The sequence below is a fragment of the Pseudophryne corroboree genome, chromosome 4, assembly GCF_028390025.1.
Source record: "Pseudophryne corroboree isolate aPseCor3 chromosome 4, aPseCor3.hap2, whole genome shotgun sequence".
Lineage (NCBI taxonomy): Eukaryota > Metazoa > Chordata > Amphibia > Anura > Myobatrachidae > Pseudophryne > Pseudophryne corroboree.
The window spans coordinates 748,755,457-748,773,944 of record NC_086447.1 but is presented as its reverse complement, the minus strand read 5'-3'; the positions used below and the strand labels follow the sequence as shown (position 1 = coordinate 748,773,944).

The 18,488-nt window shown below is 45.6% G+C and overlaps 2 protein-coding genes across 3 annotated transcripts in view; one reads left to right on the top strand and one right to left on the bottom strand.

Annotated features, from left to right (window-relative positions):
- RBBP9 (RB binding protein 9, serine hydrolase) overlaps positions 1-13,145 on the top strand; it is a 44,369-nt gene extending 31,224 nt beyond the window's left edge. The window contains exons 4-5 of the mRNA XM_063918151.1: positions 11,680-11,765; positions 12,768-13,145. Of these exons, the coding sequence (XP_063774221.1) occupies positions 11,680-11,765; positions 12,768-12,994 (313 nt within the window). The 3' untranslated portion in view covers positions 12,995-13,145. The remainder of the gene's footprint in view (positions 1-11,679; positions 11,766-12,767) is intronic.
- Positions 13,146-16,562: 3,417 nt separating this feature from the next.
- POLR3F (RNA polymerase III subunit F) overlaps positions 16,563-18,488 on the bottom strand; it is a 77,125-nt gene continuing 75,199 nt past the window's right edge. For both annotated transcript variants that reach the window (XM_063918150.1, XM_063918149.1), the window contains exon 9: positions 16,563-17,012. In XM_063918150.1, coding sequence (XP_063774220.1) covers positions 16,935-17,012 — 78 coding nt within the window. In that variant the 3' untranslated portion in view covers positions 16,563-16,934. The remainder of the gene's footprint in view (positions 17,013-18,488) is intronic.

Genomic DNA, 18,488 nt, shown 5'->3' with positions numbered 1-18,488 from the left:
GCCACATCGATAGAAAAGGGAATGTGATATACGCTGGTGATTGGCAGCTTGATAAAACCTTTAGTACTTAACGAGTTTCCCCAACATGGAAGTAGGCTTCATTTGAAGGCAGGCAAGTGACCAGCCAATATCCTCCGTCTGTTGTGCATAAACATACCTCTGTGCTATGAATAAACCCTTATCTGAAATATCTTTAATTGTAAAACTTTGAAATATACATTTGTTAATAATATTAAGGCGGTATCCAATTAGCCACTGTAAATTACCACAGCTAATTATCACGCTGTGGGCTATTCTATTAGCCCCGATAAGCCACCGCGAGACGTGGCTTATATGGGACTTTGTTTTACATGCCTCAGGCAGGCGAAACCAAATCCCCGGAAACAGCCCCGTTTTCTGCTGTTTGTACCGAAAACACACAGGTTTCACTGAACCTAGGTGTTTTCATGAGAAAAGGCATTTTTTTTATGGGCAATCTAATTGGAAAGCCTGTAAAAATAAATAAATAAAAGAAATAAAAATAAAAAATTTGGTGGAACAACTGTGAAATGTTTTACAGTGGATAATAGGATTTTAATACCTACCGGTAAATCCTTTTCTCTTAGTCCGTAGAGGATGCTGGGGTCACATCAAGAACCATGGGGTATAGACAGGATCCACAGGAGACATGGGCACTTTAAGACTTTCAAATGGTGTGACCCGGCTCCTCCCTCTATGCCCCTCCTCCAGATTCCAGTTTAAGGAACTGTGCCCAGGGAGACGGACATTTCGAGGAAAGGATTTATTGTTAAACCACGGTGAGCATCTTACCAGCTCACACCTCAAGCATGCCGCAGCACGTGGCATTCAACAGAACACAAGCCAACGGCATGAAGAATTTGCAGCAATATGCGGACAAAAATCGTAACAACCTGTGTGTAACCACAGCCAATAACTGCAGATACAATACACACTGGGACTGGCGCCCAGCATCCTCTACGGACTAAGAGAAAAGGATTTACCGGTAGGTATTAAAATCCTATTTTCTCATACGTCCTAGAGGATGCTGGGGACACTTCAAGAACTATGGGGTTTATACCAAAGCTTTAGAACGGGCGGGAGAGTGCGGATGACTCTGCAGCACCGATTGACCAAACATGAGGTCTTCATTAGCCAGGGTATCAAACTTGTAGAACTTCGCAAAGGTGTTTGAACCCGACCAAGTAGCTGCTCGGCAAAGTTGTAATGCCGAGACCCCCCCTGGCAGCCGCCCAGGACAAGCCCACCTTCCTGGTAGAATGGGCCTTCACCGATTTCGGTAACGGCAATCCAGCCGTAGAATGAGCCTGCTGAATCGTATGACATCCAGCGCGCAATAGACTGCTTGGAAGCAGGAGCCCCAATTTTATTGTGAGCATACAAGACAAACAGAACCCCTGTTTTCCTAAACTGAGCTGTCCTGGTGACATAAAACTTCAAAGCTCTTACTACATCGAGAGGCTTTGATTCCAGCAAGGCGTCAGTAGCCACAGGTACCACAATAGTTTGGTTCAAGTGGAACGATGAAACCAGTTTCGCTAGAAAACTGTTGACGAGTCCTCAATTCTGCTCTATCCTCATGGAAGATCAAATAAGGGCTCTTGTGAGACAAGTCCGCCAATTCAGACACCCGCCGTGCGGATGCCAAAGCCAACAGCATGACCACTTTCCAAGTAAGAAATTTCAACTCTACCTCCTGTAAAGGTTCAAACCTATGAGATTGAAGGAACTGCAACACCACGTTAAGATCCCATGGTGCCACAGGGGGCACAAAAGGAGGTTCGATGTGCAATACGCCTTTCACGACTGTTTGAACTTCTGGAAGTGAGGCCAATTGTTTTGGAAGAAAACTGAAAAAGACAAAATTGTAACTTTTAATTAAGCCCAACTTTAGGCCCGCATCCACACCGGCTTGTAGAAAATGGAGAAAACGTCCTAACTGAAATTCTTCCGTAGGAGGTTTCTTGGATTCACACCAAGACACTTATTTTCTCCAAATAAGGAGTAACGTCTAAACATTACCACCGTTTCTGGCCTGAATAGGAGTAGGGATGACTTCCTTGGGAATACCCTTTCGGGCTAGGATCCGGCGTTCAACCTCCAAGCCATCAAACGAAGTCGCAGTAAGTCTTGGAACACGCACGGCCCCTACTGTAACAAGTCCTCCCTCAGAGGAAGAGGCCAGGGATCTCCTATGAGTAATTCCTGAAGATCTGGATACTGAGCCCTCCTTGGCCAATCTGGAACAATGAGGATCGCTTGAACCTTTGTTCTTATCTTTATCACTTTTGGAATGAGTGGAAGCGGAGGAAACGCGTACACCGACCGAAACACCCACGGTGTCACTAGGCCGTCCGCTGCTATTGCTTGAGGGTCTCTCGACCTGGAACAATATCTCTGAAGCTTCTTGTTGAGACGAGATGCCATCATGTCTATTTGAGGAATTCCCCAATGTCTTGTCACTTCTGTGAAGAGCTCTTGATGGAGGCTCCATTCTCCTGGATGGAGATTGTGTCTGCTGAGGAAGTCTGCTTCCCCGTTGTCCACTCTTTGAACGAACCTCGCTGACAGAGCGCTTGTATGTTCTTTCCCCCAGCAGAAAATCCTTGTGGCTTCTGCCATTACTGCTCTGTGTTTTGTTTGTAGAAAACCGTTGTAAACGGCCCTTAACTCTAGACCGTTTATGTGGTGACATGTTTCCTAACTTGACAGTCTTCCTTGGAAGTTTTTCCCCCTGTGTGACTGCTCCCCAGCCTCGGAGGCATGTATCCGTGGTCACTAGGATCCAGTCCTGGATCCCGAATCTGCGCCCCTCTAGGAGGTGAGAACTGCATAGCCACCCCAGGAGTGAAATTCTGGTCTTGGAAGACAGGATTATCCTCCGGTGTATGTGTAGGCGGGAGCCGGACCACTTGTCCAACAGGTCCACTAGAACACCCTGGCATGGAACCTGTCAACTGAATGGCCTCTTAGGCCGCAACCATCTTTTCCAGCAACCGAATGTATTGATGGATTGACACTCTTGCTGGTCTGACCAGACTCTGGATCTTCAGAGCCTTTTCCACTGGAAGAAAAAAAAAACACTGTCTGTAGTTCTATATTTAATATTATTCCCAAAACCCACAACCGTGTCGTTGGGACCAACAGTGGTTCTGGCAAGTTCATGAGCCAACCATGTTGTTGAACAACTATCAGGGAGAGTGCCACATTTTGCACCAACTGATTTCTTGATCTCGCCGTTATCAGGAGACCCTCCCAGTACGGGATAATTGTGACTCCTTACTAGCGAAGGAGAACCATCATTACCGCCATCACCCTGGTGAAATTGGTAATGACAATCCTGAATTGCAAACCTCAGGTAAGCCTAATGCGGAGGAAAAACCGTAATTAGGCCTCCTTTTATCCTTTGTCCAGATTGGAGATCACCGCCCTGAGAGATTCCATCTTGGATTTGAATTTCTTTAAGTAGAAATTGAGGGATTTCAGATTTAGGATTGGTTTGACCGATCCGTCTTGTTTCGGGAGCACGAAGAGGCTTGAACAACAGGCTTCTCCCTATTGTGACAGGGGAAACCAGGACAATGAGGATGATTTCTGCTCCTGTGATCTTGAAGAGGCTGCTGACCTCTTCCCTTTTCTCCTATCTCCACCTGCCAAGAAAAAAAGAGAAATCTGTATCTATTGGCCCGAAATGACTGCATCCGACAATGATGCATCATCATCCGTTGTGAGGGAACATAGGGCAAGAAGGTAGACTTACCAGCAGCATCTGCCGAGATCGAATTAACTAGGCCGTCATCAAATCAGCCTTCACCTTCATAGGGAAGAGACTCCATTTCTTCTCGGAGTCAGCATCAGTATTACATTGGTGAATCCACAACGGCATCCTAGCCGAGACCGCCATGGAATTGGCCCGTGAACCCAAGAGTCCTATATCCCTTGCAGTCGCACGAAAGTATGCTGCAGTGTCCTTGATATGACCCAACGTTAGGAGTATCCCATCTCTCCCCAGGGTATCTATATCGGATGACAAGGTAACCGACCATTTTTTGAATACTACTACTCTCCCATGCGTATGTAATTGCAGGCCTAACTAACGCACGCGTGGACACATAACTAGAATATAACGTAGCTTCCTGCATACGATCCGCTGGCTTTGTGACAGGGCCCCGTGCAGAACAGGGGGTGACTCGCATTTTATTCTATCCAAGGCGGGAAAAGAACAAACAAACAGAATCCTTTTGAGGATTTGAAACCATCTTGTCAGGGCTGACCCAAACTTTTTCAAACAGAGCGCTCAGCACGAGAAGGAGGAACATTACCTCAGCTTTCATTATAATTGATATATATATATATATATATATATAACATCAAATATAGAAAACCACAGCACTCGCCACCCCAGAAGCGGGGTGCAGCGTCCGCACTCGCCACTCATGGGGTGGGGTGCATGCAGCCCATGGCCACCTACCCATATACAAACAGGAAATTCAGCACTCACCATAGCAAGCTCACTTGTCCTCACAACATCAATAAATAAATGATGGGGGTTTAGTTAGTGAATTGGCCAATGCACGGAAGCCTGCAAACCGCTTGCCAGGGGTGCATGAAAAAGGCCTGTGGCCACAGTTAATAAGAGTTAATAAGGTATACCTTAAACCTAGTGGGCATATTTGCAGTTATATTATGTGTGATACAGTTGCCAGGTTTTAATTTTTAAGACTTTGTGATAGTGTAGGACCTGCATGAGGGTGGGGTGCCTTGGCGAGCAGTTTGCAGGCTTCCGTGCATTGGCCAATTCACTAACTAAACCCCCATCATTTATTTATTGATGTTGTGAGGACAAATGAGCTTGCTATGGTGAGTGCTGAATTTCCTATGTGTGTGTGTGTGTGTGTGTGTGTATATATATATATATATATATATATATTTATATATATATATAATTTCTCTGACGTCCTAGTGGATGCTGGGTACTCCGTAAGGACCATGGGGAATAGACTGGCTCCGCAGGAGACTGGGCACTCTAAAGAAAGATTTAGGTCTACCTGGTGTGCACTGGCTCCTCCCCCTATGACCCTCCTCCAAGCCTCAGTTAGATTTCTGTGCCCGGCTGAGCTGGATGCACACTAGGGGCTCTCCTAAGCTCCTAGGAAGAAAGTATATGTTAGGTTTTTTATTTTCAGTGAGACCTGCTGGCAACAGGCTCACTGCACCGAGGGACTAAGGGGAGAAGAAGCGAACCTACCTAAGTGGTGGTAGCTTGGGCTTCTTAGGCTACTGGACACCATTAGCTCCAGAGGGATCGAACACAGGACCCGACCTCGTCGTCCGTTCCCGGAGCGGCGCCGCCGTCCCCCTTACAGAGCCAGAAGCAAGAAGGTGGTCCGGAAAATCGGCGGCTGAAGACTTCTGTCTTCTCCAAGGTAGCGCACAGCACTGCAGCTGTGCGCCATTGCTCCTCATGCACACCACACACTGCGGTCACTGATGGGTGCAGGGCGCTGGGGGGGGGGGCGCCCTGAGCAGCAATATTAACACCTTGGCTGGCGAACTGACACCATATATAGCCCCAGGGGCTATATAGGTGTTTTTTAACCCCTGCCAGAACTTTTACAATAGCGGGAGAAAGCCCGCCGAAAAAGGGGCGGAGCCATATCCCTCAGCACACTGGCGCCATTTTCCCTCACAGCTCTGCTGGAGGGATCGCTCCCTGGCTCTCCCCTGCAGTCCTGCACTACAGAAAAGGGTTAAAAAGAGAGGGGGGGCACAAATTAGGCGCAATATATATATATATTATGCAGCTATAAGGGAAAACACTCTCTATAGGTGATATCCCTGTGATATATAGCGCTCTGGTGTGTGCTGGCATACTCTCCCTCTGTCTCCCCAAAGGGCTTTGTGGGGTCCTGTCCTCTGTCAGAGCATTCCCTGTGTGTGTGCTGTGTGTCGGTACTGCTGTGTCGACATGTATGATGAGGATAATGATGTGGAGGCGGAGCAAATGCCTGTGAATGGGATGTCACCCCCTGCGGGGTCGACACCGGTGTGGATGGACTTATGGAAGGAATTACGTGACAGTGTCAACTCCTTACATTAAAAGGTTTGACGACATAGGACAGCCGGCTGCTCAGCTTGTGCCTGTCCAAGCGTCTCACATGTCATCAGGGGCTCTAAAACGCCCGCTACCTCAGATGGCAGACAGATGTTGACACGGATACAGACTCCAGTGTCGACGACGATGAGACTAGTGTACCTTCCAATAGGGCCACCCATTACATGATTGAGGCAATGAAAAATGTATTACACATTGCTGATAATACCCCAGATACCACAAAAAAGGGTATTATGTTTGGTGACAGAAAACTACCAGTAGTTTTCCTGCATCTGAGGAATTGATATGAGGTGTGTGAGGAAGCGTGGACTTCCCCCGATAAGAAATTGATAATTTCTAAGCAGCGTACCCTTTTCCGCCAGAGGATAGGTCACGTTGGGAAATGACCCCTAGGGTAGATAAAGCAGTTACACGCTTATTAAAAAAGGTGGCACTACCGTCACGGATACGGATACGGCCGCCCTGAAGGACCTGCTGATAGAAAGCAGAAAACTACCCTTAAAGCTATATACACACACACGGGCATTATATTGAGACCTGCTATTGCCTCGGCATGGATGTGCAGTGCGGCAGCTGCGTGGTCAGATTCCCTGTCGGATAATATTTATACTATAGATAGGGACAATATTTTGCTGAAAATAGAGCATATAAAAGACGCTGTCTTATACATGCGTGATGCACAGAGGGATATTTGCCGACTGGCATCACTAATAAGCGCTATGTAAAACCATTGCCGCCAGACGGGGGTTATGGACTCGGCAATGGTCGGGCGATGCCGATTCAAAACGGCACATGGAAGTTTGCCCTAGAAGGGGGTGGAACTGTTTGGAGATGGTCTTTCAGACCTCGTTTCCACAGCTACGGCTGGGAAATCAAAACTTTTGCCACAAGCTACCCCACAGCAAAAGTAAGCACTGTATTATCAGGTACAGTCCCTTCGGCCCCAGAAAAGTAGAGGGCTAGAGGCTCATCTTTTCTGCCAAAAGGAAAAGGTAGAGGGAAAAAGCTGCAGCACACAGCTAGTTCCCGGGAGCAGAAGTCCTCCCCTGCGTCCGGTAAGTCCACAGCATGACGCTGGGGCTGCTCAGGCGGACCCGGGTACGGTGGGGGCCCGTCTCAGAAATTTCAGCGCACAGTGGGCTCGCTCACAGGTGGATCCCTGGGTTCTTCAAACAGTATCTCAGAGGTACAGGCTAGAATTCGAGACGTCTCCCCCCCGCCGTTTCCTAAAATCTGCCTTACCGGCAACTCCCTCTGCCAGGGAGGCAGTGTTGGTGGCTATCCAAAAAACTGTATTCACAGCAAGTGATTATCAAGGTACCCTTCCTTCAACAGGAAAAGGGTTACTTTTCCACAATGTTTGTGGTACCGAAACCGGACGGTTCGGTGAGACCCATCTTAAATTTAAAATCCTTGAACACATATAACAAAAGATTCAAGTTCAAGATGGAATCGCTCAGGGCGATTATTGCGATCCTGGACGAGGGGGATTACAGGGTCTCTCTGGACATCAAGGATACTTACCTGCATGTCCCCATTTACCCTCCTCACCAGGAGTACCTCAAGATTGTGGTACCGGACTGTCACTATCCGTTCCAGACGCTGCCGCTTGGATTATCCACGGCACCGAGGGTCTTTACCATGGGTAATGACCGAAATGATGATACTCCTTCGCAAGAAGGGAGTTTTAATTATCCCGTACTTGGACGATCTCCTGATACAAGCGAGGTCCAAGGAACAGTTGGTAAGGGGGTAGCACTTTCTCAGGAAGTGCTGCAACAGCAGGACTGGATTCTCATTTCCAAAGTCACAGCTGGTCCCGACGACACGTCTTCTGTTCCTGGGAATGATTCTGGAAACAGACCAGAAAAAAGTGTTTCTTCCAATGGAAAAGGCCGAGGAGTTGTCATCTCTAGTCAGAGACATCCTAAAACCGGGACAGGTGTCGGTACATCAATGCACACGAGTCCTGGGAAAAAATGGTAGCTTCGTACGAGGCGATTCCATTCGGAAGGTTCCACGCAAGGACTTTCCAGTGGGACCTGTTGGACAAATGGTCCGGGTCCCATCTCCAGATGCAACAGCGAATAACCCTGTCGGCAAGGACCAGGGTGTCGCTGCTGTGGTGGCTGCAGAGGGCTCATCTACTAGAGGGCCGCAGATTCGGAATACAGGACTGGGTCCTGGTGACCACGGATGCCAGCCTTCGGGGCTGGGGTGCAGTCACACAGGGAGGAAATTTCCAAGGACTGTGGTCAAATCAGGAGATTTCGCTTCACATAAATATTCTGGAGCTAAGGGCCATTTACAATGCCCTAAGCCAAGCAAGACCCCTGCTTCAGAACCGGCCGGTACTGATCCAATCAGACAACATCACGGCGGTCGCCCATGTAAACGGACAGGGCGGCACAAGAAGCAGGAGGGCAATGGCAGAAGTCACAAGGATTCTCCGATGGGCAGAGAATCATGTGTTAGCACTGACAGCAGTGTTCATTCCGGGAGTGGACAACTGGGAAGCAGACTTCCTCAGCAGGCACGACCTCCACCCGGGAGAATGGGGACTTCATCCAGAAGTCTTCCAGATGCTGGTAAACCATTGGAAAAAACCACAGGTGGACATGATGGCGTCCCGCCTCAACAAAAAGCTAAAAAGATATTGCGCCAGGTCAAGGGACCCTCAGGCGATCGCTGTGGACGCTCTAGTGACATCGTGGGTGTACCAGTCGGTTTATGTGTTTCCTCCTCTACCTCTCATACCCAAAGTACTGAGAATAATAAGAAAGCGAGGAGTGAGAACTATTCTCGTGGCTCCGGATTGGCCAAGAAGGGCTTGGTACCCGGAGCTTCAAGAGATGCTTGCAGAGGACCCTTGGCCTCTGCCGCTCAGACAAGACCTGCTGCAGCAGGGACCCTGTCTGTTCCAAGACTTACCGCGGCTGCGTTTGACGGCATGGCGGTTGAACGCCGGATCCTAAAGGAAAAAGGCATTCCGGAGGAAGTCATCCCTACCCTGATCAAGGCCAGGAAGGATGTCACCGCAAAACATTATCACCGCATTTGGCGAAAATATGTTGCTTGGTGTGAGGCCAAGAAGGCCCCAACGGAGGAATTTCAACTGGGTCGATTCCTGCATTTCCTGCAAGCAGGTGTGACGTTGGGCCTCAAATTGGGGTCCATTAAGGTCCAGATCTCGGCCCTGTCGATTTCCTTCCAGAAAGAACTGGCTTCACTGCCTGAAGTTCAGACTTTTGTCAAGGGAGTTCAGCATATTCAGCCTCCTTTTGTGCCCCCAGTGGCACCTTGGGATCTCAATGTGGTTTTGGGAGTTTCTGAAATCACATTGGTTTGAGCCACTTAAGACTGTGGATTTAAAATATCTCACGTGGAAAGTGGTTATGTTGTTGGCTCTGGCTTCGGCCAGACGTGTGTCAGAATTGGCGGCTTTGTCCTGTAAAAGCCCCTATCTGATTTTCCATATGGATAGGGCAGAGTTGAGGACTCGTCCTCAGTTTCTCCCGAAGGTGGTATCAGCTTTTCACTTGAACCAACCTATTGTGGTGCCTGCGGCTACTAGGGACTTAGAGGATTCCAAGTTTCTGGACGTAGTCAGGGCCCTGAAAATTTATATTTCCAGGACGGCTGGAGTCAGGAAAACTGACTCGCTGTTTATTTTATATGCACCCAACAAGCTGGGTGCACCTGCTTCTAAACAGACTATCGCGCGCTGGATTTGTAGCACTATTCAGCTGGCGCATTCTGCGGTGGGACTACCGCAGCCTAAATCTGTAAAAGCCCATTCCACAAGGAAGGTGGGCTCATCTTGGGCGGCTGCCCGAGGGGTCTCGGCTTTACAACTTTGCCGAGCTGCTACTTGGTCAGGGGCAAACACGTTTGCAAAATTTTATAAATTTGATACCCTGGCTGAGGAGGACCTGGAGTTCTCTCATTCGGTGCTGCAGAGTCATCCGCACTCTCCCGCCCGTTTGGGAGCTTTGGTATAATCCCCATGGTCCTTACGGAGTACCCAGCATCCACTAGGACGTCAGAGAAAATAAGATTTTACTCACCGGTAAATCTATTTCTCGTAGTCCGTAGTGGATGCTGGGCGCCCATCCCAAGTGCGGATTGTCTGCAATACTTGTAAATAGTTATTGTTACAAAAATCGGGTTGTTATTGCGAGCCATCTGTTCAGAGGCTCCATTGTTATCATACTGTTAACCGGGGTTCCTATCACGAGTTATATGGTGTGATTGGTGTGGCTGGTATGAGTCTTACCCGGGATTCAAAATCCTTCCTTATTGTGTCAGCTCTTCCGGGCACAGTGTCCTAACTGAGGCTTGGAGGAGGGTCATAGGGGGAGGAGCCAGTGCACACCAGGTAGACCTAAATCTTTCTTTAGAGTGCCCAGTCTCCTGCAGAGCCCGTCTATTCCCCATGGTCCTTACGGAGTACCCAGCATCCACTACGGACTACGAGAAATAGATTTACCTCTTCACGCCCGGTGGATCTCTTCCTACTTAAGGTGAGTCTTTCTACATGCACACACACACACTTGCACACATCTGGACAAAGGGGTTGGAGTCCCCGAAACGTCGATGGAATGTTTTTGACTATTTGAATACACTTGACTTTTCTAAAAGACCTTGAGTGCCGCAGCCTTTTTTGAACGATATTGAAATTCACACTGAAGGCACCAGGGCAGCGTTTGGATTATAGAACAGAGTGCCGGGCTGACATTGCTGTGTATATATATATATATGTATGTATGTATATATATATATATATATATATATATATATATATATATATACACACATACACACACACCCTCGTATATAGACCCTTTTGTCAGGAACAGCAGGGTCCTTAGTGACGTTAATACATTCTTCATGTACTGAATGAGATATAGATAGATAGATATAAAAAAAAAAAAAAAATATTATATATCTAATCAGGAAATATTACGAACGACAGAGGAAACAGTATCCGTGTCGATAAGAGGGAGTAGCAACTGGGCAAAATAACCTTTTTTAGGACCCCGAGGGGTCTGAGGGAAATATAGCTATGAACAGGACATCCTCCATAGATATTTTTACGTTTGTGACACAGATTTATGCAACCTTAATAAATATATATTTACACGTATAGCCCTTATGCATCACATTATCATGCAAATTTTTACCCAGTTGTTTTTCACCGTTATATGTACAGTAGTGTGAGGAAGGACCAGCGTCTCCACAGCTCTGAGGAGAGAAAATGGCGCTGATGTGAGCTGTGAGGGCTAAGCCCCGCTATTTTAAAAAATATTTATACTGGCGGGGGTCCGGAATTAGTGCTTTGGCACTTAAAACACTCTCTGCCAGTCTGATTTGAGGTCTATATGCTGCCCAGGGCAGTGGTTTGTGGCAAAGAGAGTATTGGATTTGTCTGCACAAGGATTATGACTAATCAGAAGTGTTTGCAAGCAATAAATAGAATTATTATTATTTTTTCTAGGGACTTTTTGTCAAGTTTTAATGTGTTTTACTTCTCCCATGGACTATAGGTTTTCCGAAACGCATCAAGTGTTTGCAATAATTCTGGTGGCAGCGTACACCTCTGACTTGGGTGATGAAAATGAGAGAGAAAGTGGTATGTTATTAGGGATTCAGAGTATATGAACTACTGTAAGTCCAAAAAATTTACATGTAGATTAATACAATAAAATCTGTAGTTTGAGTTATTGATGGGTAGTTACAATCTCCATACATTGTCTTGTATTCCTTAGACTCAAGGGGGAATATATACAAAAGTGTGGGTTTATAGAAGTGGAGATGTTGCCCATAGCAACCATTCAGATTGTAGCTATTATCTTATAGAAAATTGTTTCCCAGCCTTGGTCCTCAAGGCACACTTAACAGTCCAGGCTTTAGTGGTATCTATGCTTGAGCACAGGTGGTTAAATCAAAATATCTGAAGTACTAATTGAGTAACCTGTACTCAATTATGGCTTTCCTTAAAACCTGGACTGTTAGTGTGTCTTGAGCACCATGGTAGGGAACCCGTTCTAGAAGGCGTTCGTTAAAGAAGTAGAATCTGATTGGTTGCTATGGGCAACATCTACACTTCTAAAAACCCGTACTTTAGTAAATATACCTCGAAGGCTGGCCAATCAAACTAAGATTCATGATCCATGGCTAAATCCGATAGATGCAATTATTCTGCTTTTGCAGTAACAGACTGCACGAGTCCTACACCCCAAGAGATTGTACAGTGGAATATTTCCTGTGAGTAAATTAGAACACAGACCGGGACGTAGTCGGGATTCTGGTGGTCAGAATACAGATGCTGGGAACCCTACCGCCAGAATGCTGGCAGCGCCACCACAGCTATTCCCACTCCTGGGTGTCCACGACACCCATGGAGTGGGAATAGAACCTGTGGCGAGCCACTGAGCCCACAAGGGGCTGCTTTGCGCTCACCCTCCCTGCTGGTATTCTGGCGCTCGGGATCCCGGCGTCTGTATTCTGACCTTGCTGCAGAAATGACTTCTCTGTGTTGCAACAATACTGATTTCTAAAGTATACTTTATATGTAAATACTCCATAGCCTATTTTAGTAACAGAGGATCTCTTTTTCTCTACTCAATCTTAGGATATTTTAATCGTCCTTGGCAATGGGAGAAGATAAAATCCAACTGTCGTCATATCATTCAGTTTGGTTCCACGGATGACCCATTCCTGCCATGGAGCGAGCAGCAAGAAGTGGCTGATAATCTGAGTGCAGAGCTGCACAAATACACTGACCGGGGCCACTTCCAGAATACAGAGTTCAAAGACCTGCTAAATGCAGTGAAGAAACTGCTTCCCAATTCTGCATAAACTTAATTTAACTACTTATAGGGAATAATGCAGACGCCATTGCTGAATCCATTATTAATGGGTTTTATAGAACATGAAATGTCCCTGCCATGTTTCTCGTTTGATATTGGATTGTTTTTCTTCGTAAATAAATTCTGCCTTTAAATACTGATGTTATTGTTGTCACGTTTTATTATTCATTTTGTATGTTGCTTAGAAAGACACAGCTTAATGGTAATATGGTGTTCTGTGCAGTGACCCCTCCCCCTTTCCAGCACCTTATACATAATTATCTCCAGGAATGATCGAGCAACTACCATGGTTTGTCTGCTTGTGTGCGAGAGGCATTGAATGGGAGCAGTATTTGGAAGGCATGCTGTTCCTTGTAGTGCCAATGGGAGATCCTGGGGGTGGCTTCCGGGTAAGTTAGCTCTCTGTCTGGATGTGTTTTAGTAATAGCCTTTATCATGAGGCCTACTGTGACAAATGACATGGCCCGATGTGGGCACTGCTATTATGTAGTGTTAGGACTGCTGATATCAGAGAAGCCATGAAGTGGCTCAGCAGCTTTAGTAATAGGGGCTGATTTAGAGGTGGACGCTCTAGCACTGCAGCAGTGGCTGTGTGAAATTATGCTAAAGCCGAAGGCATCTTAAATAAAAGGACGCCCACTGCTGGTCTCTCTGATCTGATGCTACGTCCTTGGATACAGCAGCGGATCAACTGTGTGATCATATGAGTAACCCTCACTCCGGATGTCCGGGGCCAGTGTATGCAACATGCACAGATCCAAACAAAATTGTCTCTCCGCGAATTAATGGAAATAGTGTCCACCGCTGAACCAGCCCGTAATCAATGTACATTACCATGCTCTAAGCAGAAATGTAGTAATAAAATAAACAGCGGATTCATCTGCCCTGTCCCCCAATTCATAAGTCACATGAGCCCACAATTAAACTATTATCCATTAAAACAGCATAACAAGGCTATGAAAACCGAGGGTCCCTGTTTAATAACTATGACTGCATCAAAATATAAAGTCAGCCTACAGTCCACTGCTCTACTAGCATTAAATACATTGGGGCAGATGTATTAAGCCTTGTGAAGGGATAAAGAAGTGATAAGCGCAAAGTGATAACGCGCCAGCCAATCATTACAGATTTGAAAAATGACTGTTAGGAGATGACTGGTTGGTGCGTTATCACCTTGCACTTATCACTTCTCCAGGCTTAATACATCTGCCCCATTGTGTCAGGGAATTTTTCAGTGAGTGAGAAACCTCTTAATAACTTGGACGTAACATTGTGTGCAGGACTAGCCGGATAAGGGAGAACATCTTCGTGGCAATAAAAGTCCCCTTTCTATGCATCAAGGCTTTGATAACGGTCGGTTTATCAAAGGCTGCAATCAGCAGAAGCTTTTACAGATTTTGGGCCTAATTCAAACCTGATTGCGTTTTTGCAGAGGGCTGCGATCAGATAGCCACCGCCCATAAAGAGTGAAAACCCGCCCTGTGCAAGTGTGTGAATGCATGCATACACCGTGCAAAAACTTCGCCAGACAGCTGACATCTGCAAATCCATTCGTAACTCACCGTCTGATTATTTTTCCAGCATGTGCGCAGCCCAGCACTTACTCCTACAGTGCAATACAAACAGGCTCGTCGGGGCCGGTGCTGACGTCACACACCCCCTTCCAGAAAACGCTTGGGCACGCCTGCGTTTTTCCTGACACTCCCAGAAAACTGCCAGTTACCACTCCCAAACTCCTGCTTCCTGTCAACTTGAGTACACCCAGCGATCAAAATTTTCGCACCATTCTTTTGCAGTTTGTCCCTGCGCACTGCAATCCATACGCAATCGTTCGATAATCAGCAGACATGCGAAATCGCACAACAGCGATCAGGACTGAATTAGGCCCTTTAAAACAGCAAGAGGAGTTAATGCTAAATAAGCCTGAATTATCATGAATTCCTATTGCCAAGTGAAAACTATTGTTGATGATCAATGACCTCAATAATCAGTCCATACCTCACTGTGTCAGCCGGCACCTAATGTTGTAAAGTGCACTCATGTTTCCGCACATATTTGTGAGTAGTACCTAAAAGTAGCCATGGAGCTTAAATAGGTCATCCCTGCATTATAGTGCATGCTACGGTACAGTAGTCAAGAGACAAACTAGGTACAACGGTCACTCTGCTTTTCCAGTGAGGCATGTTTGCTTCCTTTATATATACAATGTAAGAGTATCATTCAGTACAATGTTAAAGTCAGGTTCTGATTGGCCAGGATTCATTTGAAATCGATGGAGAAGTAACACTATATTTATACAAACTTGTCCTACCTCAGCCGGTCAGTGCTATATGAAAGTATTACCTTCCCATCAAAAGGGGTAGCAGACTCTTTGTGACATACCCAGCTACAATATGTTTGACACTTCAGAGCTCCACAGGTAGACTTTATACCATCCTGAGGCAGATCAATACTTAGGGCACACAATGATGTGTTTTCATAACCGTGCATTATACTACTTTTTAATGAAAACTTAACATTGTTTTTCTATGTAGCTTTATCTTCATACATCAGTTAGGGGACAGTGCAGGGCCTGGCCATCAATCAGTTCAACTAATTTATAATAGTGCATTAAACATACTCCTTTTATGCAAGGGTTATTTTATATGTTTAATTAAGCACCTAGACCAACCATATGAAACAAATACTAAAGGCATTTTATTCATTTTAAACCTTTTATGCCATTTGTTCTCATTAATGGGGGTATCAAAGCATGGAGAGAGATAAAGCAATAACCAATCAGCTCCTGTCATTTTTCTAACAGCCTCTAAAACAGTGATGGCTAACCTTGACACTCCATCTGTTGTTGAACTACACATCCCAGCATGCCCTGCTACAGTTTTGCTATTTGGCCTTGCTAAAACTGATGCAGGGCATGCTGGGATGTGTAGTTCAACAACAGCTGGAGTGTCAAGGTTAGCCATCACTGCTGTAAAATGAGATAGAAACGGATAGGTTAGTGCTTTATCTATAACCATGCTTTGATAAATACCCCCTTTGTATTTGTTTGCTTAAGGCCTAAGGGCCTAATTCAGATCTGATCGCTGCTGTGCGTTTTCGCACAGCGGGCGATCAGATCCAAACTGCGCATGCACCGCAATGCGCCGGTGTGTTGCACAACAGCATCAGGCATTGGCACCTAGCGACGAGATGGTGCAAAAAATCAGAACACACGGGCATTCGTAAGGAGATTGACAAGAAGAGGCAGTTTGCTGGTGGCAACTGACCATTTTCCGGGAATATCTGGAAAAACGCAGGTGGTGATTTTTTTGTCATGTGCCCAGGGCATGCAAAATGATTACAGGTCATTTTAGGCATCTTTTGGCCTTGAACAATATATTGGTGGAGTGCAGTGGTGTCTGATATGTGCAGTTTTCCATAAATTGGACCGTCCCACTTATTGCATCACTGATCAGAGTTGTTTGTCCACCTCTTGGATTAGGTCATGCTGTTGACAACACATATTTCATGCGGTATGAGGACTCTTATATAAAGAAAATGACTGGAGAATACAAGAGTGAAAATATTATGATGTGCATTTTTATCATTTACCATGTAGCAATGAGAAATATTATTTAGCAAATCGGACATAAGAAATTCGTTTATTTCAGTTATCTTCAATTCCCATGACCACTGCTTTGCAGCTTTAATGCAAGCAACTGAAGTATGTAATTAATTAAATAAAACTACACTGGAATGTGACGGGGATCACATGGTGACTCTTCAGTACATACCAAATGTAATAAAATTGTGTCTAAAATAAATATCTTTCATACTCTGGGTCCACTCTGGAACTCCCATGATGCACAGTGCTCCTCCATATGAGTTGAGATCTTGCAAATTGTTTTTATACTGTAGGTTAGAGATCTAGCCAGAACCAGCAGTCACCATTAAAATTCCAGCCATTCCGTCATGTATATACAATTAGATGGAGAAATTTCACCACCTTCATGACAGTCATAAAAGACCTGGAAGGAAACAATAAGGCAACATTAAGTGTTTCTGTCCAAAATTTTTATAGGAGGACCTTTAGTCTAAACATTTCATTCCTAGTAATAAACCCTGTATACTAGATGACACCTAGGACTCATAACTAACCCTTTAATACAACATAAAGTATATCCGTACTGTGCAAAAAAGTTTTAGGCAGGTGTGGCAAAAAATACTAAAAAGTAAGAATGCTTTCAAAAGTAAAAATGTTAATAGTTTATTTTTTGCAATTAACAAAATGCAAAGTGAATGAACAGAAGAGAAATTTAAATCAAATCAATATTTGGTGTCTTCAATGCTGAGAAATACAGGCAGGTACTTGATTGGCTACTAATTTATTCTGCAGCTGAACAACGACCCCAAACATACATACAGCCAATGTCATTAAGAACTGTCTTCAGCATAAAGAAGAACAAAGTCGATTTTGTGTTTCAGGGTCTAAATCACACATTTGTTAACAGATGTTTTTTTACATTGTTTAAAAAAAATAGGATTTTAGTACCTACCGGTAAATCCTTTTCTCTTAGTCCGTAGAGGATGCTGGGGATTCCAAAAGGACCATGGGGTATAGACAGATCCGCAGGAGCCTGGTCACACTATAAAGACTTAAACTGGGTGTGAACTGGCTCCTCCCTCTATGCCCCTCCTCCAGACCTCAGTTAGAAAACTGTGCCCAGGAGAGATGGACATTTCGAGGAAAGAATTTATAAACACGGTAAGTGTCATACCAGCTCACACCACGAACATACCGCAGAACGTGGCATTCAACAGCCCACGGCATGAACAATACACAGCCACATGCTGAGAAAATATGTAACAACCTGTGTGTCAACACAACCAATAATAAGACACCGCATGCCATGACATGAACAACTGCAGCAACCGCCAGACAGAGAAGAAACACCACCAGGGTGTAACCAAACCCAATAACTGCAGACACAGTACGCACTGGGACGGACGCCCAGCATCCTCTACGGACAAAGAGAAAAGGATTTACCGGTAGGTACTAAAATCCTATTTTCTCATACGTCCTAGAGGATGCTGGGGATTCCAAAAGGACCATGGGGTCTATACCAAAGCTCCAGAACGGGCGGGAGAGTGCGGACGACTCTGCAGCACCGATTGAGCAAACAAAAGGTCCCCCTCAGCCAGGGTATCAAACTTGTAGAGCATAGCAAAAACGTTTGAACCCGACCAAGTATCCACTCGGCAAAGTTGAACCGCAGAGACTCCTCGGGCATCCGCCCAAGAAGAGCCCATCTTCCCAGTAGAATGGGCCTCCACTGACTTCGGTGACTGCAATCCAGCCGTAGAACGAACATGCCAAATAGCATCACAGATCCAGAGTGAAACAGACTGCATAATGCAGTCACCCAAACCACGCTGGGAACATACCAGACAAACAGAGTCTCTGTTTCTCCAAACTGAGCCAAATTGACGACCTAAATATTCAA